Genomic DNA, 24,222 nt, shown 5'->3' on the forward strand with positions numbered 1-24,222 from the left:
CTTTTGGATAATTATCCAAATATTCCACATATGCACAACAGACCTCTCTGTATTTTAGCCTCGGTCTCTGGTGTTTTGAGTAGATACTATCACGGTCATATTTTTTGGATTATGTCACTTGTTATGACCTAACAATTGTCATGTCCTAGCAATTGGTGACGGACCAGATCCCAGCTACTGCACAATATCAGAAGCCTCCTGAAAATCAACAGCAGTCTGCTCATTACAGAAAAGTTTTTAACTGTCTACCACTGTCTGCTCCAAACTCTGGTGTCAGATGGTTACATCTCCTATTTAATCTGTAGTCTATCTTTCTGCTTTCCATGCAGAGGACTTTGTCCTGTCAGTCTGCCTGTTCACCTCAAAACCCCATCCTGAAACTGGTCTTGTCTGTGTGCTCCAAATAATAATAATAATAATAATAATAATAATAATAATAATAATAATAATAATAATAATAATAATATTTCTTACCCGCCCCTCCGATTGGATCGAGGCAGGGAACAACAGCAAGCATAAAATACATAAAATACTGATTAAAAACATGATATACACTGTTTAAAAACATCCTAAAAGCATACTAAAAATATCCTAAAATTCTACTGCATAGGCTGTAACTGGCCCCATTTATTTCAGTCCATTTGGGTTTGTATGAACCCTGGTACTAATCTTGTCTTAGAGTTGTTTTTATCATGTTGTCAGTGACCAGTCCTGCCTTGTGGTCTTGGAACTTTATTCTACTAGATTATCCCGGATATCCAGTAATTCTGTGTTAATTCAGTTGCATCTGTAGAAACATTGAAAATGCCAAAATTTGAATAATATGTTATGTAATCCAGTATATAAGGGTGTCAAACTATAATACACTTAAACAGATTTTTGTTCCAAAATTAATATACTTTGAAGTTTCAACATAGTTTCATGAAACACTTGTTTTCCTTGATATCATTACTTTACATCATTTTGAAGAAAGGTAAATGGATTAAAATTATTTGGTGGAACATGTGCAAAATAATGCCTCCTTTAGTGGTTTTTCTTCATGTTTTATAAAGAGGGCATTTCTTTGGGTAAAATGAATGTACATTCCCCCCACCCCCACCCCCACACAAAGCAATTGTGAAGTTTCATGCCTCTGCCTCCCCACAGTTGTCCCAGAGGAGGGAAGACCATTTGATGGTTAAACTCACTGGCACATTGTTTTAACTGTTTTAACTGTATCTATTGCTTTTAAATTATATATTGTTTTAACTTGGATCATGGTTTAATTTGTTTTTAACTGTGTATATTTATTGTTTTATACTGTATGTTTTTATCTGTACGCCACCCTGAGATCTTAGTGATATAGGGCGGGATATAAATATTTTAAATAAATAAATAATAAATAAATTTTCTAATCTCACCCTGCAATGGTGTACTGGCCACCTTGGTTGTGGATGCTGGGAATCATTATGGATTGGACAGTGTGAGGCAGAAACCTGACCCATGGCACAGATTCTTCTTTAAGCCCTATTGAAAGGCATGTGGTGAACTGTCATAATTCTTATGGAGATTTCATTCAGCTCAATGAAGCTGGCACAGGAAAACTTCCTAATGGATCATGCCCAATGTTAGTGAGAGGAGAAGGCATCCACACTCAGATCTGGTATTGATAGGTAGGAACTAGAGCTTACCAAATTTTCAGCCTGAAATACTTTTGAGGCAAAAAGAATGCTTTCAGGTGGTTAAAAAAAAAGAACACCCTAGAAATATTTACTTCTCACTTTTGTCTTGTTGTTTTCCCATGCTTGTTCACAGCCATTGTTCTACTGATATGTCGATGCTATGATTAATTTTAAAACTTCAACAGGGCTCTTCATTTCTTCTTCACTTTGTGATCCCAACCAACCAAAAATTCCACAAAAACATCTACACTCTGATGTGTGCTCAGATCCACTTTAATTATTGTAAACCACCCGGAGAGCTTTGGCTATTGGGTGGTATAAAAATGCAATAAATGAATAAATAAATAATAATAATAATAATTCCATTGTACTTCAGAAAAGCATCCAGGTGATGCTTCCTTTTTTGCCATTCTGTACTAGTTTCATAGTCCTAGCATTGCAAAATAGGGAAGTGTCTTCTTAGTTACCAAGGTTATAGAAAATGAATTTCCTCTTTCCCACTGAAAAATGTAATACCATTTTCTGTACTTCCTTAAAAAACACAGCTGAAACTGGGGGTATTTTTGAGGGATGAAAGAATGTTGCCTTGGTTCAGTTCAGCTCCAATTGGGACAAAGAGATCTTGTACATTGTATGTCTAAATTTGTTGGCTGAATTGTGGGGAAAAGATGGGGTTCACCTTACATTGACCTCTACCGGAAGATTTGATGGCTGATCTCGAAAGGCACATCCATGTCCCTAAAGTAGTCAAACAAGTGTTGCTACTACAAATCTTTCTCAGATTGTACACCCCAAATCTAATGTATATAACAATGGTCAGGAAGTACCATGTTTCTGAATGCAGGCTAGTACTGCATTCTGTATTTATTCCGTGCTTGTAAGAAAGCTTTATTATAAATAAATCTGAGTAAATGTAAGCTTTTAACATTATTAGTTTACCCAAGGATTAAGGGAGTGCCTATATTTAGGTTGCAATGTTCCAGCTCAAATTTAATGCAAACTGTTGGCTACTGATGGCTAGGAAGAAAGAGATGCTACTGTTTTAACATCTAAAATGCTCCAGTTTATCATAGAATTGTTACTGTATTAGAGATGACAGTTTGGGCAGCCCAGCTTGCAATGATGATGCTACTTTTAACCAACTGCGCTCTCTTTTTCTGTGTGGGTGTGTGTCTGTGTCTCTGTGTGTATAGGGAGGTTTTGCCATTTGAAAACTGATCTGAAATCCATTTATGTGATTTGGTTTTGCAGATTAGGAGGATCTTCTAATCAAACTGTACTAAGAGATTTCTAATTTGAGTTTATAAAGGGAACAGAGCTTGGATATTTCCCAAAATGTACTATGCTAACCAAGTGTTATTCTTGGCTGGTCTCCCCACTCAGTGCCTCCAAACTTATGAATGATGTTGCTGTGTTGGGCTATTGTAAACAATTTTGGGTCTTTCAAACGCACTAAGTAGCACTTTTTTAAACATCAACGGGGGAGGAGTCTTTACATTTGGTCAGGGCCAGACCTACCATTAGAAGTGGCTAGCCAACCATCTTAGGTAGCAGATGGGTGAGGTGGCAGCAAAGTATTCGAGGACAGAACTGTGTGTGTCAGGCAGCCTGTCCTGCACCCCCCAAACTAGCCTTCTGCCATCAAGTATGGTGGAGGATAGTGTTTCATTAACAACGCAGATGTAATATTGGTTACTGCCAGTCTGGCTGGATTCTGTATGTGGAATGGGCATTTTGACCTTAACTTTGGCCTGTTTGTGCTTTTATATTGTATTTTATATCATGGTTTTATACTGTTGTTTTATACTTTGAATGGTTTTAATTTTTGTGAACCGCCCAGAGAGCTTCGGCTATTGGGTGGTATAGAAATGTAATAAATAAAATAAATAAATAAATAAATAAGTAAATAGCAAATATCTTTTTAAAATGCACCCCAGTGAGTAATATCATATGTGAATCCAGACTTAAATAGTCTGTAATAGTAGGTGATGTAAATTTCATTTATTTATTTATTTATTTATTTAATTACATTTCTATGTAATAGTAGGGTGACCATATTTTGGAAACCAAAAAGGAGTACAACATGGTCGGGCCCAAGGGGGCGTGCCCACCCAAACATAGCCTTGGTCACATGTCTGATTTTACAGCACACATTTAAGACAAATCTACATAGATTTGTTCTACATAGCATCTTAATGTTAAAATCACTGAAATAAAGAACAAGTGAGAGATTCAATGTATCTGAAATTAACTTCACTCACTCCTACTTTTGTAGGTTTTGCTGTACGTTGAAGCTTTTGCTATGCTTTGTGTGATACAGTCTCCCCTTCCCTCAAATATCTTTTCTGACTGTATCTTCACTCATTGCAAGCTGCTGCTGTTGTTAACAGGGTTTGCTACTGGCCAGCCGGATGGCTGGCTTTTTTAAATTTCAATTTTTTAAAAAAGCTTGTGTATAATTGTCACAAGTTTCTCTACTCTAACATTAGGGTGGGTGTTGTGACAGTTTACCTAAAGACTGGAGATCCCCTTAATGCCAAGGGCTGAAACTGCTCAATATGCAAAACCCCAAAGAGGAGGTTTGACAACCTGAGTTCGAAGGATATGGTTCCAGCAGTTTTAAAACACGATCATTTTAAAACTTTGAACTTTTAAAAAAATCCTAAAAAAAACAATGGATGAACAGATCTGATTCAAATGTGGCATGGCTAAATCTCTCCTTAAGAGCTATCATGGTGCCAACTTTCAGCCCTTTATCTTTTAAAAATGTCATTTTTAAAAGATAATTTTAAAACCACAAACTTAAAAAAAAATCCTAAAACTCAATGGATGGACAGATCTGTTTCAAACTTGGCATAGCTAAAGTCCTTGTAAGAGCAATCATGGTGCCAAGTCTCATCTCTTTATCTTTAAAAATAATATTAATTTTTTTTAAAAAAAAATCCTCAAATTTTTAAAATTTCCTAACAATCAATGGATGAACAGATCTGTTTCAAATTTGGTATGGCTAAAGCTCTACCTAAAAGCGATCATGGTGCCAACTTTCAGCTCTTTATCTTTAACAATGATGGTTTAAAAATAATAATTTAAAAACCTCAATTTAAAAATAAATCCTAAAAAAATCAATGGATGAACAGATCTGTTTCAAATTTGGTGTGGCTAAAGCTTTACCTAAATCCTATCGTGGTGTGAAGTTTCATCTCTTTATCTTTAAAAATGACTATTTTAAAAATAATAATTTTAAAACCTCAATTTTTAAAAAAATCCTAAAAAAATCAATGGATGAACGGATCTGTTTCAAATTTGGTATGACTAAAGCCCTTCCTAAGAGCTACCATTGTGCCAAGTTTCATGTTTTTTTCTTAAAAAATGACGGAGTTATAAGCATTTTACTTAATTCCCATTAGAGCTGCTCTTTGGGGAAATCCGGATTTCCCCTCCCCCTCCCGGATTTGTCATCAAAAACATGGACAAATCCGGGCAAATCCGGTCATATGGTCACCCTATGTAATAGTGGGCAGTTCACAACAATGAAAACCGTAAAATTTACAGTGCAATAAAACACAATATAAAAGTCTAAAAGTTTAAAATTACATTATAAAAAAAGAAAAAATAAGAACCAAAATAAAACCAAGTAGCAATGCAAAGATTTAAAATAGAGTAACATACTTAAAACAGAAATGGAAAGACTAAAATGTCTGGGAAAATAAGAAAATAAATTATTGCTTTTATCCCTCTTTTCTTTTCAGGCTTTAAGGCTTGAGTGGAGAACTGGCATTCCAAGGGCTTTATGTATGTATATATTATTGCATTTATATCCCACCTTTTTTTCCTCCAAGGAACCCAAGATGGCGTACATAATCCTCCTCCTCTCCATTTTATCCTCACAACAACAACCCTGTGAGGTGGGTTGGGCTGAGAGTTCGTGACTAGCCCAAAGTCACCCAGTGCGTTTCCATGGCCGAGTGGGGAATAGAACCTGTCATGTCTAACCCTACTGCCCCTGTTTTGGGAGAAGATGTTTCAGGTAAGACACCAGCCAGTGTGTACAAGTGGAGGAGGAAGCTCTCATGGGCGATTTCCCACCTGGAAGTCAGCCCTCTCCAGAGCTTATCTCCTCAAGGCCAATCCTACACACTCGGTGGGAAGTGAGCCTTCTTCCGGAGGTGAGCATCCCAACAAGTTAGCTGATGCTAGGGTCTGCTGGAAGCTCAAACGCATGGGGTGGAAGGAAGGCATGAGAAAGTTGGTTCGATTACGCCAGAACCTGCCTCCGCACTAGGCTCTCTGAAGTTACGGGCGTTTGCGAAGGTAGAAGAGATGTTTGTTGCTTAATAAAAGCTTTGTGGATTACTTAGCAAGCCTCATCATTTGCCTCCTATCGAAAGCAGGAGTTTTCTGATAAACACGACAGAACCCAGATCTCCCAACTCCCAGTCCAACACTTTAGCCACTACACCACACTGGCTCTATGGGTCCTTCAGCCTAATTTCATATGGCCTTCAGCACCCTCCAGATCCCTGGATGGTGTAGTCCTACTCTTCCACTCCGGACAGCACCTCCACTTCTTGTGTATGTGAAGACTTCTTTTTTCTAGTAGAGACTTTTCTTCACCCTCCGCCCCTGTGGGGATGATTTTGAGAAAAGAAAAAGTGAGGTGAATGGTTTAACCCCTCCTCCCATTGCACTATGGCCCTGATCCAAGTCAGGGCTGCATGCATTTACATGAAGGTAAACAAAAGTATCAACCATGGCCCTGAATGCAAGAGGCAGAAAGGTAGAGGAGTGCAGAGATGGCACAGAGAGAAAGAACTATGCATTCTTACACTGCAATAAGCTCTGCCTGCTTTTAGCTCTGGCTGTGACCATCATTGACTCTGCTGCAGCCCCCAATTGATTTTTCTTGAAAGGTAGTGGTCCTTGTCAAGAAATGTTTCTTGGCGGATGAGAGATCACATATTTGTCCATTACTGTGCTACATTTTCAGTGGGATCTTACTCAGCTTAATTCTGTTAAAGCTCCGTTGATGCTGAACCATTTGCATATTGACTGGGTTCACATGATTGCTGGGGTTCATCATGGCTTCTTCATGCAAGGACTTTACTTAAACAAGCTGCATGTTTTAGGGTTATTTAGAGTTTTAGGGTTGTTTATCCCTCACATAACCCACAGTCCCTGGGTTCAGATGACGCAAGACGGCAAGGCTTGAATATTCAAAATGCTTACTGGGACACATTGTAACCCATCATGGCTTAAATAAACCACAGTGGGCTGTTTGATTGTGAGAAGCTGCAGACTGAAACATCTCATTGCTTTTTTATTTTTTTTTAATTTAGTGGAAAATTTAATAAGGTTAAATCTTCCGGTAACACAATTCATGGCAATTAAATCAAGTTTGGATATCTAAGACATAATTACTTTAGAGCAAAAGGTTTACTATGTACAATCTTAGTTGAAAGGTGAAATGGTAGATGAGGCTGCAGACATGGGTAACATACATATTCTTCTCTCTCTCTCTCTCTCTCTCTCTCTCTCTCTCTCTCTCTCTCTCTCTCTCTCTCTCTCTCTGTGTGTGTGTGTGTGTGTGTGTGTGTGTGTATGTGAATTACTTTTGGGGTGAGAGAATAGAGCCAGTACTGCATTTCTATTCATCTTTCATTTGCTACTAGCAGACCAGTTCAGAGACAGAGATAAATAGTCCTTTCAGCAGTACCAGAATGTATAAAATAACTGGTGGTAAATTGCTATGAACACAGCTTGATTTTTTACAAGTTCTCTACAACTAAAGCATTTGTAATCACAATCAGGCAAAGCTGACTTTCAAAATAGTTTAACATTTATGGACTGTGTTGGTTTGTAAATCTTCTTAGCCCTCCTGGGAGCAGCTCAGCCAGAAGGCTTTTGTGCAGTGATCTTTATACCCTGTTGGCTTTAGCCTCCTCTTTTGTGTTCATTTTAAATGTTTTTTTGTCTGCTGGTGAAAAGATGGGATGAATTCCATTTGGCTGGATGAATCAACAAGGAAGGCTAGGGGTAATGAAGGATTATATCCACAGTGTATCTGATGTGGTTGCTAGATTCAGACCCAGAGAAATAAGAAATCAACCTTTCAGGAGACAAAAGACTACTGATATTGTAATCTGTAGTGGACAGTTTAATAGGGTGGATCCTTATTACATCCAGTAGAGCAGAAAATGAGTGCAGTATATGAATGTATCGAACAGTTTCTCACTGTGATTTTCTGCACATGACTTTGAAATATTTCTGTGTTTGTTTTGTGAATAACAGAACTTTAATTTGAAATTTACAATTTCTACTGCCAGTTACAGTGAAAATACTACTATGGAAGTATCCAGTTTCTAGTTTAGTTTTCTGAACCTAAAGAGCAATTGATATATACTTTTCTCTTTGTTGCATTTTTGTGAAAAGCATATTGAATGCTCTGGATTCTCACATCACACAATTAAGTGTTCCTGTATAAAAGATGCTTCCATGTTGATGTGCAAGTTCTGGTATCAGTCTATGTTAGGGCAGAGGATATGGAGCCACATTGTCCTGCAAGCCCTACCAGAGACCATATTATTTAGCTTTAAAATAGTCCCTGTTTGCTGCTACTACTACTGCTGAATTTCAGTGGCAAACCACAACTTTGTGTCTTTAAAAGGAGACTTTCCTTCTGCTGCTGTGCTTCTGAATTTTGGGGTGAGGAGTGAAGAAAAGGCATGGGGAGCCATGGTGTTGCCTATCAGTTGTCTACATAAGGGACAGTTACGACTCTGCTATAAGCCAGAAAAAAGTACATAGTGTCAAAATAAGTGAGTTGGTGTGTCAGATTTCACACCCAGCAGATGTCCAGGGAACTGCAACTATAGTTTTCCTGTAGTTTCCCCAAACTCTCTTCTGTAGATCCTCCATCCACTGCAAGTGTTTTATAACCCAGAGTTCATCCCATGCTGCAATTTATTATCACAGAAATGGCTATGGAAAAAGAAAGCTTTAGGGAGGGTCAGTTGTCGAAGTCCTCTTTAATGCTTAACTGCCTTTCTTCTTCACACAAAAAACATTGACCTCCACAACAAGCAGACGTACATGTACGCCTCCTACCTGAAACCTAGGGCTTTGCTAGATGAGGGTTTAGCCCGGGCTGATACCCGGGATCACCCCTGTGCGTCCAGATGATGCACAGGGGATCCCTGGCTCAGGCAGGGGTCAACCCTCCCTTGCCCCGGGGTAATGAGCTTCATTTTTGGCCCGGTATTTCTGCAGTCCCAGGCTGAGCCTGGGACCACGGAAGGTGTAGACCGGTCCGTGGCTTCTCCTGGCTATGCACGCTTACTCGCCCATAGCCGGGAGAAGCTGCGCATGGTCCGCAGCGCTCCCCAGAAGCGCTGCGCCCATCTGGGGCAGGGGGAGAGATCGGGGGGAGATTGGGTCAGGGGGGAGCTGGGAAAGCATTTTTTTTTAAAAAAAACTCACCTTTGGTTGTTCGTGCACTCCTGCGCACCCGGCCCTTTAATATATATTTTTTAAATGGCAGACACGATGGGGCTTTCCTTTAGCCCGTTGTGTCTGACATTAAGACTAGGGTGACAGCCCGTGATACTTGTATCGTGGGCTCGCCCCTCCTGCCGCCTGGATTCCAAGGTAGGTCTAGCAAAGGCCCTAGTATCATGAATCAAGGTCCTTTTCCAAGGGCACCCACAAGCTGAGATAGCTGCAAGAGTGGCCCCTCAGTGGCCCTTCAGTTTTGGACAGCTCTCACCAGAGTGTTATGTCTATGCTGTGCCAGGTCTTTGCCTGGTACCATAATTTTCACAGGCCTTTTAAACTCCATGCTTTTAAGCTTTGATATCACACTGTGTTTCAGTGATATTGTTTCACTCTGTGTAAGTTGTTATGCCTTGAATTCATTGCCGCTTGACATAATTTTTAGATTTCTTTATTTTTTAAAAAAGTGTTGTTTTTAGTATTAGTGCTGCTATGTAGAAATTTATGCGGATGTTGTGATTTTTTTAACTCTTTTTAAAATAATATTTGTACATCACCCAGAGAAATTATTGTTATTAGGCAACTGCTGACTGAATGAGAATCCAAGCCTGGATTGCTTTCCAAGTAATTCCTATGTTAATTTAGTATTGCACTGAAAATGGGGGAAAGCAGGTCAAGAACATTTAAGAGTAAGGAGAGAAAGATGCAGAAATGAAACAAGGAGTTGTAGTTCAGACACACAGTATCTGCTGTGCCAGTTTAAAAGAAATGGGGAAATGTTATTTCACAGTGATATGCTGTTTCATACACAATAGTAGCTATTGCACTTGAACACCTTTACCTTATTCAGGGTCAATATCTAAGCATTCCTGCATCTAAAATATGAATACACCTCAAGTAAATAAAATGTTATATGCTACTTAAAGATTAAGCTTAATGTTAACAATCTGGAGCGTAAAAGATGTTTGATACACTTCTGGCACACATGGCTTCAATTTCAATTATCAGCTCATGTGGCAATGCTTTTATTATGACCAAAATGTAAAAATGCTTAACTTTAATTGGCAATGTTCTAAGAAAACATCTGGCTAAAATTTAAGGCTTTTAATTGTGGTAATCATCTGGAAGTACATGAAGGTTGCCATTCTGGATCAAAGAATCCATATAAATCTAAGGTATTATGATTATAATTCCTTTCCATGTCAGTAGTTTTATTTTGGGTGCAGAAATAAGAATGTATTTAAAGTTTGATGGGCATAATACAGCCCACGCTTGTGCAAATCTCTCTCCAATAAGGTTCCTAAGGCTGTGCATGAAGCCCCCATTCATAGACATGCCATACTTTGCTTTGCTGTCATGATCCTGAAAGGATCCCACACCCACATGGCCGTTCAGTAGTCCAGGCCTCATGCTCTAAGATGATCCTGCCTGGAATCTGTAGGGATCTGCAAGACAACTGTGCACTACTTTGTATAGTTGGGCTGGATCCAATAAGGAAGGAGACACTGTCAGACTCCTATCACTAATTGGTACTTTGGGCTTCTGATGATGCCTTTAATATGCCCCTTTCACTTCCTGGTAGCTTTGTATCCCTTATCAGTTTATAATCAGCATGCTACCATATATTGAGATGGATTTTTATTTATTTATTTGATTTATATTCCACTTTTCCACTAAAAGCAGGAACGTGTGAGTGAACTAGAAGCCAAGTGCTACACTTCCATCAGCACTCTGCCATCTTCAACAAGGCATGCGCTCAAGGGTAGGACATTTGTCAGTCCAGTTCAAGGCAGTGCCAATCACCCTGACTGCCTATCCATTAACCAACCTAAAGTAACAATGATTTGGTGTCATGAGCAGAGGTTTGCTAAAAGGTGGCTCAAAGAAGGCAGTGCAGCAAAGAGTTCCACGTGCCTCAAATAAATGGGGGCAAGACACATGAATGCATTTTCCCATTACTTTCCTACTTTTATTTATATTTATCTCTGTATACATATCAGATTTCATAGAATTCTTCATCTGTACAAAGTACAAAGAAAAAATTGTACTTTAGGCATCTGTAGTTTCTGACTGTACTGTAATGCCCACATCTGTCTTGTGGGGTCCTTGGTAGTATGCAGAGAAGGACTCCTACCGGGGGAATGGGCAGGTTGAAGAATCGGATATCCAGGATCTGCTGGAGTGTTTCCATAACATACATTAAGATGACCAGTATACAGAAGGTCACAACAAACACTTTCAGGCCAGAGCTACAAAGCACCGTGGTTCTTTCTAAGACTTTTTGGGCATTGAATCAGATAGAGCTCCGATCCCATGCCTTTTTTTGAAGCAAGCTTGGTTTTTTTGAAGCAAGCTCAAGGTATATGGCTTTATTATTATTAGCATGTAAGCTGTTGAATGCTCTCCCCTACAAAGTCCACAAAGCCTTCTGGAAGAAGGCAAAGCCTTCCTCTTCAAGTGTTCTATTTCCCTTCTTGCTGCATGTTTTATAGTCTTTTTAATATATTTGTTTTCTTTTTTCAGAGCTACGTGGCACTGGCTGTTGAACACTGTTTAGATATTATGATGTTTTAAATACTGGAATAATAGAAATGATGGTCACGTGTGCAACATGCACAAGACAGGGGGAGAAGCTGCAATGTCTTCCTCCCCTTCTAAATTCCAGTTGTTAGTTGACCATGAAGCTTTTGTACATTGTGCAAGGTTTTTGTATATTCTGTGAAGTGACAATAGAGCGCAGATAGCTTAAAGAGTTAAGATTTTTGGTGTTGTTTTTAATGATCCAACAAAACTTACAGGAAACATTTCCTGAGCAGGAATTGGGTCCCTCTTGTTTCCCCGTACGCCAAAATATAAAATGTCATTAGATTCCAGCTGAAGCAGTGTCTGTGTGAGGTTGTTAGAGGTTGTCAGGAACATAGATGTGTAAATGTCTTTGAAGGTAGACTTGCATTGAATAAATAAAAAGTAACATCAGGGTTATAACCTCCCTGTTCATGACAAAGCTTGCCTGGTTACATGATTTAAGGCAAACTGGCGGTATACACAAATAGAATTGTCACATGCTAACAAGTCCTGTATACTCTGATTGCAGATAACTATGTCAGTGTGTCAATTCCATGATACTTTTTCATCAAGCCTGCTAACATGGTTGATTGCTCTGTGCAGTATCTGGCTGGGATCAGTGCTTGGATGAAGATGAGATGGTTGTAGCACAGTTCAAACAAGAATTAGGCTATATTGGAAAGTTCAATGAACTAAATAATTGAACACTGAGTGGGCCAAGTTTTCAGCATCTCTCTCTCTCTCTCTCTCTCTCTCTCTCTCTCAATGGGAGCTTACTTAACTTTCGTTACTCATATTTGCTTAACCAGAAAGCTACTCAGATTTTCTTAAGCGGTATGGCACATTTGAGATTCACTTGACAAGGTTATTTTTCCCCCTTAACAAGGATGTTGCCTTTGATTTACAGCTCTGAATAGGAGTGTAATGTATACTTTCCAGATGTCTTATCTTACCTTATGTAGAATATAAGTAATATATTTGCAATCCCCCTCTTCCCCAGCATTTGGATAACCCTGCATTCTTGGTACACAAGAAAGACCAGACAGGGAAGGGAAAAAGAAGACTTGCCTTCCATGCTTTTGCCTTCCCCTGTGAACTCATAATTTCGAAGGCACAGGGCAGTGGGAAAAGAAGGACAGTCTGCTTCCATCTTCTATCATACTCCTTGTATGAAACAAGGAAGCAGAGGCAACATGTCTTCTTCTTACCCTCTGCTGCATTGCAACCATCTTGTTTTAGGAATATTTGCTTGTATGTGGTGGGTCTACTCTAAGTAGAACTTAGGTTGGATTTCACCCTCTGAAATATCTGCAAGTGGTGTGGCATTTCTTAGTACTAGGAGCCACAGGACTGTGATTTTACTGGATAGGCATTTGTCAGGAGAACACATGTGTTCACTTTGAGTATTCTAAATTCATCAGTAGCTCTGTTTTCCATACTTCCAGTTCAGCATTCTTACTTGGGATAGTGCCATCCCATGAACAATACTTACAATTATGTATTCTTTTGCAAAAAACAAAAACAAAACTTCAGATAAACAGACTATGCCCAGATAAACAGACCAACAGCCTTTGAAATTGTCCTTATAGATCTCATGATGCTTGGAGTGGAATTGAACTGGAAATAGAAGTCTCTTGATTCTTTGTAAGATACAACTGTGATGGTAATCATAACAGCCAATGCTAATGTTTCTCCTAGCAACATTTTCACCCATTGGTCCTGACTTCTTTTGGTCTGTTCAGTGGTTCAACAGCAACACTGACACTTTCTGTCCCTGTGCAGGTGAAATGCTAAGCTCCTGAGGAGCTCTGCGCCCCATGTGTGGGTCCCTGCTCCTCGCGAAGAACCGCAAGGAGCTGGGACAAACCACGGCATCCGGCCACATGTTCCACGGTCTCGGGCTGAGCCCAAGACCGTGGAAAAATAGGGCCTAAAGGGTGGGATGAGATCCCTGGGCAAGGGAGGGATCATCCCTCCCTGATCCCGGGATCCCCTGTGCGTCATGTGGATGCACAGGATTGCCCCAGGATAGAGCCCCGTATAGCGAAGGCCTTAGTGTGACTTAGCGTGAACCATTCCTAACCATGGTGGCTACATAACCATAGTTTAAACACGCTCACTAACCTTTTGCTGCTAAAGAGTTAGCAACCTAACCATGGCTTAGCATGTGAAGAACTAGATTCTGCTGTTGTTTCCTCCTTTTTGTCCATTTATCATGTAAAATTTTTAAAATGTAAAGTGTGTTATGTTCTTCTGTGTAAATTAAGATTATTAGTTGTAGGAGTAGTAGTAGTATTTTAAAAGAGAGGGAATTGAGACTGATATGCAGTGATTTATCCAAGACCACATACTTCGTGAGTCTTTGGTGAAGTTGAATTAGGCCTCTCAGTTCCAAATCTTTGTCTATTGGGCCATCTGTCTTAAGTACTTTTTGCAATACACACCCTGATAGTCAACATGTTCATGCTGGGCTTTGTGGCTTACTTGCTGAACATTTTGATGAAGTGAACAAGACTGTAGGTTTAAAAGCAAAATAAATAAATAAAACATACATCAGGTCAGATGGATTTTGGAACCTGTTTGTGAGCAAAATAAAAATCTTCAATAGTATAATTAGGGTCAAGACTTGCAACAAGTCAGCTTCACAAGCCCAGGAGAAACAGGCATGCAAGTCGTACAGATCTGTTTGTTTTGGATAATAGCCACTAATGGTCCATGAAGCTGGCTCAGTCATAGCTCCCATTTATACCTATGAGAAACAGGTCTGCCATTGCATCAGGGATGGGCAACACATGGCCTGCAGGCCACATCTGTTCTCCACGGGCATTTTTGTGCCCCCATGCCCTCAGACTTGCTGAATTTGTTGCAGCAGCAGCAATTTTTTTTTTTTTTTGCAAGGCAACACACAGTGTGCAGGAAGCATTGTGCTCCCTGCATGCCTTGTTTCCTGTGGTTTTTGCCATTGCCATGTCAGAAAATTGAGCAGCAATTTTGGCAGGTGTAGTGTGGAGTCCCACTGGATTCTGGAGGGGTGTGTGTTGAGGAACAATGTGCCTTCCAACCCCTTGAAGTTGTCCAGCCTAAACGATACAAGCACAGATTTCATGGTCTCTTCACTGCTGGAAGCAGAAGCAGAAGGGAGAATCTGATGAACTATTATTCCCATCATCCCTCAACATTGTCCAAGCTGGCTGGGGCTGATGGAATATGGGGTTGAACAGCATCTGGATGGCCATAGGTTTACCAGCTCTGTGGCAAGGAATAAATGATTTCAGAATTGTCTGCTTTCCTTGTGAAGTATTCCATTCTGCTAATGGTAATATTCTGGATTAGTGGTTGGCTTTAAGATTAAGGCTGCCTTTAAGATTAAGTAAAATAGTCTGCTTCCTATAAGTTAGGAGTCTAAGGAATCTAACATTTGGATTGCCATGTACAGGATATAGGTTCTGGCTAATTTTCCAGCTATAGCTGAGGAAATTCAGACATATCTAAGGGGGGAATGGACTGTCCTCCTCTTTTTCTGCATGGAGGTGTATGGCTATGTTCCCTACCTTTGCAGGAGTATTTCTTCATATGTTTGGGGTGCATCTATAGACTCAGTGGCTGATGAGTACAGTTTTGGTGCTACATGATATGTGAAGTCATAATTTCTATCAATAACATTTTGTTGACTTAGGCTGCAATCCTAAACACACTTACTAGGTGTGAGCCCCTTTGAACACAGTGCACTTACTTCTGAGTAAACAAGCACAGGATTATGCTGTAAATAGACTCTGGGCCTGTTTAGACAACATGCTAAACCATGCTGCTTAACCACAAAGTGGTTAATCGAATCCATTAACCATTTTGAGGTTAAGCAGCATGGTTTAGCGTGTTGTCTGAACGGGGCCAATAACAGTCTAATGGGCTATCAAGATCTGCGTTCGAATCCACATGAACAGCTTTGCTGCTACATGTCAAGTCCCTTGCTGTTTAATCATGGGGGAAGAGGAGGATGTTGGATATGACCTATCAATATTACATTGCCTATTCTAGATGCTCCTACTGTAGTGTGAAGCAGTTTTGTACTATATAGCAACTGAAGCAGCATCTTTTTCATAATAAGTGAGGCAGAGATACCTTGCTTTGCCCCACCATGCCACATTTCCCCCCTCAACATAATGGTGTTGCATGATTGTACCATTGTTTGAAGCTTCTCTGAGGCCTTAGCTAGACCTAAGGTTTATCCCGGGGTCATCCCGGGGTTGTCCCTGCCTGCTCCCGGGATATCCTGTTTGTCATTTACATGAACAGGGATGATCCCGCTACTATCCCGGGATAAACCTTAGGTCTAGCTAAGGCCTAAGTATTTCATAGTGCATAGGGTGCTGCATAATTAATTGCTGGCTCTACCTCTCTTCAACCCAACAATAATTTGGGGTACTGTACTTGCAACAAAACACAGATGCATTGATATTTCTCCTATTATTGGGAAGTCTACTGAAACCATCTCACTGTTTTCCCTAGGAAAGAGCGCATAAGTCAGTAGAATAAAATACCATTTTTCTTCTGTGTTAAATTTTATACCTTATTCACATTTGTAAAATGTTTTTCATAGTGAGATATCAAGGCTTTCTAATTATACTAGTGGGGAAATGGAAATCTTAAATACATACGTTATCATGGGGTTTCCTTTCTACACCCTTGTGGATTGTTGGAATTCCAAAGTAGTTCTCTGTCACCCAGTGATCTAAGGTACAGAAATGCAAATTTCACTTCCAGACTGCAGTATTCAATCCATTTGCATTCAAAATCAGATTGCAGCATTCCCTAAATGAGACTGGGTGCACCTATGATGTACTTAACCTTTGCCTTTCCTTAGCAGTCCACAACATAACAGGGTTTGTGTGTGTGTGTGTGTGTGTGTGTGTTTTGTTATACCACATTGAAGTGATCCCACCTTTCTGGCTTGCTTTTTTGCGTGCAATGCTTTGGATCAACATGCAGCTCACATTACATTTCTGTGTGTCACATAAAACACGTAATGCATTTTAAAATGTTAAACGTTGTCTATATGTCACCTTTCAAATGAAATGATCCACAAGTATCATTTAAATCCACAAATACTGCATTAGAATATTCACACATGAATACTTTTTGACCCTGCTTGGAAATGTATAATTTCTTTAAAGGGTAGATTTATCAGAAAGGGAAAGCTTTGATTTCATGTATAATATTGTGTTACCTTTCTGATGAGTGTGTGTGTGCATGCATACATGCGTGTGTGAGCTCACACACACCACACAAACTAGAAAATTCCTAGCAGTCTTTCAGATTTGCATTTTGATGGTATATTTTTAAAATCCTTTTAATTTAAATGGATAATAGGACACGGATAATAAAATATTAGTAGTCTATGTGAGGGAGAAACAAGGATTGCAGGATTGCAGCATCTAAAGCTACAGGCATCTGGGCTTTCCCACTTTGGTAGCAAATAGGGGGAATTATAGGTTCATGGTCTGCTTCATGTTAGGGAGACACCCCTCCATCTGTTCACCGAGCAGCCTGTTTCCAATCTAAAGCACAGATTTCAATGCAAACATCAATTTCTCCCCCCTCCCCATTTTATATGCAAAGTGAGCCTTATGAATCACAGTGACTCTGCTCCTGGGACCCCAACCAAATTCTCCCCCTCCTCCCCAAATTCACAGGCTTTTCATTTGAATACCTGCTTACAGTGGTATACAATGGACAGCTTTGAGAAGAAAAATTGATAATCTTCACGGAAGAGTAATTTGAATGAAATTACACTTGACAGCCCGTCTCCAAGCAAGCAGGGAGAGTGAGGGGAGCCTCAGCTAAGCTCCGAAGACCTGCCTAAGCTAGTACTCTCGGAGCTTCCCGGGGAAAATAAATCCACAGTTTTCCCAACATCTGAGTGAGGCTTTTGATTAAACCTGTGCTGCTGTTTCTAGTGAAGAAAGGTAGCCATGGAAGAAAATATGGAAGAGGGACAGACACAAAAAGGTATTGTGATAAATTAGGTGTGTGTGTGTGTGTGTGTGTGTCTTTTCTTGTGACTGGGTCGTTACTTGTGCTCTCTATCTCTGCATGGTAATGAAATTTTCCACATAGATAATTTCCCTTCCTTTTGGGGGGCATGTGTGGTAATTGCAACAAGATCGTCGTCTTCTCTCTTTTTTTTAATATATAATTTTGCCAAATTGCTCACCAATATTTCAGGCATAAAGCATTCAGAGCACAGTCCTATATGTAAAATACTAACACTGCAAGCATTTAATGTGAACTGTTTCCCAGACCAGTCTTTGTTAACCTTCATTTATTTCATGTTTTCACGCTTGTCTAGCTGGGTCAAGGGAGCCCTGTGTGAACTAAGAGAGAGTCACTAACACCCAACATTTGTAGCTAGTTGCATTTGGAAATCTAACAAAGTGACCATTATTTACACCTCTGAATGGGTTTCCAGTCTAAACAAAGACCCTTGAGTACATTTTGTAAATTTCTGATAATGGTGCTGCCTATATTCCTTTCTTTCCCTCTCTTTTCTTTTGCTATCTGTTGGAGAGCCTTGCTATATGGTGTATAGTGAGAAAAATGGTTGTAAATGTTGAAAGGTTGCAGGTTGACGTTCCTTTTCTTTCTGATCATGCCTAGTGTATTTTTTTGTTTCCGAATAAAACAGAGTCAAATAACAGTATTCATATTTTATGTATAATCTCTTGTGAGCATTGTATGTAGTGGACACTTCAGAATGTGCCACCTTTTTTTAAAGGACTTGGTATGCTGATTGCCTTGCATACCAGGTGATAGTTCTGCATTTTTACACTGTGTAGAGAGTCCCTTATCCCCTGCCATCTCTTCCATACTCCTGTACTGTTACATCAGTGCTTTTTGTGTTGCTCTGTGCATTCTGGGATTATTTAGACATATTAAGGAAGAAGGATGTCTTGTATAGCCAGTGCAATGGAAATGAAAGCACATTTAAGTCCAGTGGTGCTTTACATAACTGATCTTAAAACAGTTTTCTGAAAATGGCTTTGTGAGCTGATTAAAACAGCTCAGTATCTCAAACATCCCAAATCTCTGTTGTTTCGTGTTCCAGGTTTTAGGTCTATGTTCAGTCTGCCTGCTACATGTAGATGTCATGCTTTTCTCATTAGAACTGACCCACTTAGACTGTGTTCAGCCTTTAATGTTTACTTGCTCTCTGTACAGCAAATTGTCACGGATGCCTGTGTGTGTGTGTGTGTGTGTGTGTGAGAGAGAGAGAGAGAGAGAGAGAGAGAATAATAAGAAATGCTTGTTTCTCCTAGAAATTTATTGTATGAATTTGTATGGTTTCCCCCCACAAATGTCCATAACTCATGTTTTTGAAAGCTATTTGCAATTCTAAGTATAAGGATTTGTGATTGCTTCCTCTTGCAATATAAGCATGATCATCTATACATGAGTTGCATTCACAAAAAATCAGAAACACAGGATAAAAAATGAATTGGAATGCTGGTGTGTGCAATCAACACCATTTTCTGAGGCTTTGGGTTGTAGAGTCTCATCTCACATGTGTGATGAAGTAACACAAGATTATTGTTGTGAGAGAAAAAATAAATGGAAGAGGTCCCACCTAATCACAGATTCCAAACATCTAACCTGAAAGGAAACCTCAGGAAGCAGTTAAAGTCTGAACTGGGGGCATCTTCGTAAAAGAACTTAAATATGTTTAAAATGAAAAAAGATGTGTATCAGTTAATAGATTCTTTTAACAGGTTGGCATAGGCAAGGCTGCGTTGTTATTCAAAACATGGGCATTTAGAATAGCCAATGGCGACTCAAAATGCCATGATTGATAGTGTTATTGCCACAGCTAACACTTTCCCCAAACCCAGTGTGCCATGTGTGAGAGTCCTTTTCTTTTTAGTGAAGCCTAGCTGTGTTCATACACACTGGCAGATTACATTTATTTTCATTTTATCTTGAAAGTAGGGCAGGGTGGTCATTAATCTAGCATTGTTTGAGGAGCAGTGTAGGGGAAATGTTTGTCTGTTAAAATGAATGCTTTTGCTTGCTGAAGAAAACTAGAATGCAGAGAGTATTAAAAGATCTGGATTGGGAAGATATTTCTGCAGCAGTCAAATTCAAACTACAATCTTCTGGTCTCTAGAAATGAGTTAAGGGCTGTCCTTTGCCTCAGAAGAGGCAATATCCTTGTGTCCTTGTGGTATATGCATGTTATTTCTTGCAATCCAGAGCCCATTGTGGCTTGACTTGTTCAGTTCCTTGTTGTTTTCCATTTTTGTTTGTTTGTTAATGCTTCCATCTTGACTGGAATTGTTGGTACCTCCCTTCTCTGAAAATTGACTGAAGTATGAATTGTGTCACTGCCGCCTACCAACTCCTCCATTCTTCACACCAGCAGAAAGCTTTGAACCTCCCCTGCACAGCACTGCATAGCACAGCACAACACAACACAGCAAGTTGCTAGCAGCCATGATGGAAATTAATAGTTTCATATTATTGTAGCTCACAGATATGATGCATACAGTGGCGATAGATGACAGTTTTATATTGAATATAGAAAAATAGCACCTTTGGAATAACGCTGCCAAAGATGCTATTTCTAAATTTAGTTTGGGGTCATTGTTGGAATAATTACTCTTATGTTTAACTAATGGCAGAAATCTAACAACCCACTACACAACTAACAATCTGTTCCACAGAGATCTAATAATCCGCATCTAACAATCTATTCCACAGATATCTAACAATTCTCCCCACTAAGTTGCAAATCAGCTAGTCCTCAGTTCAAATCTCACCTCTGCCCTGAACTCACTAGATGGCCTCAGTCCTCTCATTTGCTATATGGAGATATATACACCTGAGTTACCTCACAGGATTGTTGTAACAATTACAACTAGATAATGTATGTGAAGTGCTTTAAACATTTGAGAGTACCTGTCCAATGTTATTATTTTGTTTAGTATGATTAATTGCCTGTTAGTGTTCGAATAATATGTGTTAGTTATGTTGACTTTTGGAGCTGTGTGGGGAGTAAGTAGCGCTAGGGCAAGCCAATAATAACATAGGACTTTTAATTAGAAACTCTTTTTGAAACCTGACTGCTGGCATTTTTTCTGCTTGAAAAATATTACAAACCTGTTTTGCAGGATGCTATTCATTTCACATTCATTCAACAAAATCTGACATAGTGCACCAATGCCAAAAAGAAAGATGATTGTGTAAATGCTAACTCTGGCAGTGCTGACAGTAGACCTCCATTACCCTATATATGAAATTCTCGATTATCTAAATTTACAGCACTTTCAGTGGAGCCCTCTGTCTGTGAAGCTGTATGTGAATAATGCTCTAATTTAACTGATTGATTAACCAGATGTTTTGGATCTTCTCCAAGCCATCTGAATAAACATTGTGTTTTCAGTATTCAAATGATGGAAAGCTCTTTTCATTCTGGGCTACATTCCTCCTCTCCTTCTTCTAAGCCATAGCAGAAAAGAAACCGCTAGATTGAATTCTGGATGCAGAATCCAGTTCACCTGCAAATTCATTGACCACATTGGCACAATCCTGAATGGTATTTAGAAGGAGATATTGATGGAGTAAGGATGAAGTGAGATAAAGATTATGTGCCATTTTTCTTATTTGGCTCGTATTGTATCAGCAAGAGCACAGTTTCTAAGACCTGAGGCCAAATGGAATGATATGTTAAATGTATGAATACATTTGCTCATCTTTAACAGGAAAAAAATAAGCATCAGCTGTGGGGCCTTTTGCAATAAATTGAAGCATAGGGAAGGTGGGGGTTACCACTTTTCCCCTGTACTATTTTCCCAGCTTCCCCCAAAGCTATGGATAAAAACACCAGCTTCCCTTCTAGGGCAAATAGGTCTGGTGATGGGAGAAGGCAATTTTCATTGTGAAAATTGTAGAGGAGAAAGGGTTGATCCTATCTCTATGCTGTGATCTGGATCACCTCTTCCATGGCTGCTTTTTTTGCTCTTTATGTAAATGTAAACAAATGCATATTATTTAGTTTGGCCTTTAGGTTGGTAGGCAGCAAAGAGGTAATTTTCTTCTACTGCCAAAAGGCATGCATGTGCATGGGGAAGAACTGGGCTTGAGGAAGTGCCTCATAAGGTGTTTCTCTTCCAGCCAATTCCCTCTTCATTTCTGAATCCTTCTGGAGGTGGAGGTTGAACCAGAGGGTTCCCTTGGTATGCTGTCCCTCCTGATCCCTCACAGTCCTTTCAAAATCACAGTGGTCAGCAACTGTTGCTTGTTTTTCCTTGGAGGTTTCAGGAAATCAGCAAGCAAGAGTATCCTTGTGAGACTAGTGCTGAGCACCAGTCATGCTTGAGACATGAGAATGCCCCGAGTCGTCCCACTGCTGGCTTGCAATAAGATGAGAAGACAATGGAAGATGAGAGTCAGGTGGAGAAGACATGTCAGATTACAGGAGAAAAGTATTAATGAGCTGGCTATGTTACCAGCAGACTGTCCCTGACTTGGATCTGGAGGTAGATGCAAGATAAGCACAGAGCCCTTTCATGGTGCTGAGAGCCTTCTAACCTGAACAGTTAGACATTCCAGCAGACTGTATGCTGGCCACTTGCTTGCCCTTGCTGCTAGCGCTGTCATCTGCTACTGTCTCCTCCAACTCTGTCTGTGGGATGCTTCCCAGCTGGACAAAGAGGAGGCAAGATTGAAATACTTCTTCAGCCAGCATTTGATTTGCTGGTATTAGTTCAAGCCTAAAAGAGGAGTGCTGTGAACTGCACTTTGAGCTTTTGCTATATCTTGCATCGGCCTCCTGCCAACCAGAAGGCCAAGCTGGGGAAATCTAAAAGATCCTGTAGCCAGCAGAGAAAAAGAAAGAGAGTTGGAAAAATTTCAGCACTTGTCAGGTCTTCCAGTCTGGACATCAACTTGAATTTTCTGTTTCCATGTTCCAGTTGCCTCACGAGTCAGTCAATGCCTTACACCATAATGCTACTGTTTATAATGTATTTTTAGATACTCATCAGATGTGTGGAATTGTCAACATCGCCTTGCTGAGTGTCTTAACATTTTGAACATTAACTGTAAGGCAACTTTCCCCAACCAGTTGCCCTCCAGATGTTTTGGATGACAGCTCCCAGAATTCCTGACCATTAGTCATGCTGGATGGGGCTGATGGGGATTGAAATCCAAAACAGCTGAAGGACATCAGGTTAGGGAACACTGCTCTAAACCAATAAAACAAATAAATATATAAACTTTTGCCAGATTAGAAAAAAAACAGATACAGTGTTTATCATTTGTTGCAGACAATATGAAATCTTGTAAGAGGTAATAGTCATAGTAATAGAAACAGACCATTATACATTAAATATGTAAAATTGTGGCAGCTTTCATTATTGGCAGCAGTGTTTTTGGCAGAAAAGAATGTTTGCTTGTCTCTTTTGGGCAATTTTTATAAATTTTTATGTGGGTGGGCATGAAAAGCATAAGCAGGCAAAATAAGGCATAGCTTCTTGTACTGTTCCTTCCAATATTATATATTTGTAAAAGAGATTGTGAGTTCATTCCTTTTTGGTGCTGATCAATGTATTTATTTTTGTTCAATTAGCAGTATCCAATTTGGCACTAACACTAAATTACATTCTATTAGTGCTCTAGCGCAATGCCAATAGCATTTTCTGGTACAATGGGTTTTCTGGGTAAATCCAACGTGCCAGCATAAGCTATTGAGATTGCACTAGAGCTCACTTATGCTAGTGCAACATAATTCACGTTAGCACTAGTGTCCACTGGATACTGCCCCTTGATTTTGCTACAAGGTTAGAAATGTAAGTGAAGTTTGGAAGCCAAGTTGTACGCTGGTAGTTCTGAGATGTGTAGAGACATGCATATGTATTGATCCTGAGATCTATGCCAAATAACGCTTGGTCACAAAAAAACCCTTCCTGGGTAAGGTGCCTAAGAGAGTGATGATGTCACAGCTTCAGGCTATCTTGTATGAAATTGATTAAATGGAGCCATACCAGTCTGAATTCAGGCCTGATTTTGGGACAGAATTAGCCTTGGTTGCCCTAATGGATGATCTTCTTTGGTAGAGGGACAGGGGGATTGTGACCCTGTTACTATTTCTTGATTTCTGTTTATATATATCTATATCTATATCTATATCTATATCTATATCTATATCTATATATATATTACTATGGTAATCTCCTAGACCGTCTCTGTGAGTTGGCAGTTGGGGACACAGTCTTACCGTGGTTCGGCTCTTACTTGCAGGGCCAATTCCAGAGAACAATATTGAGCAACTGTGCCTTGGCACCTTGGTGGTTGAACTGTGGGGCGTACCTGGGGACTATCTTGTCCCCAGTGACATCTGAATCAGGAGAGGCTGTGCACATTCTGAACCAGTGCCTGCATACAATTATGGCTTGGATGAAGGCTAATACAACTGAAGACAGAGACCCTATGGGTGGGTGGTTCCTAGTTCTGGAAA

At 39.8% G+C, this 24,222-nt stretch overlaps 1 protein-coding gene across 3 annotated transcripts in view; it reads left to right on the forward strand.

The window, feature by feature from the left end:
• Positions 1–24,222, forward strand: part of GPM6A (glycoprotein M6A) — a 236,106-nt gene that overhangs the window by 73,504 nt on the left and 138,380 nt on the right. The window contains exon 1 of one of the 3 annotated variants that reach the window (XM_063136162.1): positions 17,244–17,720. The exons of 1 other annotated variant lie outside the window; for it this stretch is intronic. In XM_063136162.1, the coding sequence (XP_062992232.1) occupies positions 17,684–17,720 (37 nt within the window). In that variant the 5' untranslated portion in view covers positions 17,244–17,683. Of the gene's footprint in view, positions 1–17,243; positions 17,721–24,222 lie in introns of those variants that run through there. One more of the 3 variants, XM_063136163.1, reaches the window with a different exon arrangement.

Source organism: Elgaria multicarinata, chromosome 10 (genome assembly GCF_023053635.1).
Source record: "Elgaria multicarinata webbii isolate HBS135686 ecotype San Diego chromosome 10, rElgMul1.1.pri, whole genome shotgun sequence".
Lineage (NCBI taxonomy): Eukaryota > Metazoa > Chordata > Lepidosauria > Squamata > Anguidae > Elgaria > Elgaria multicarinata.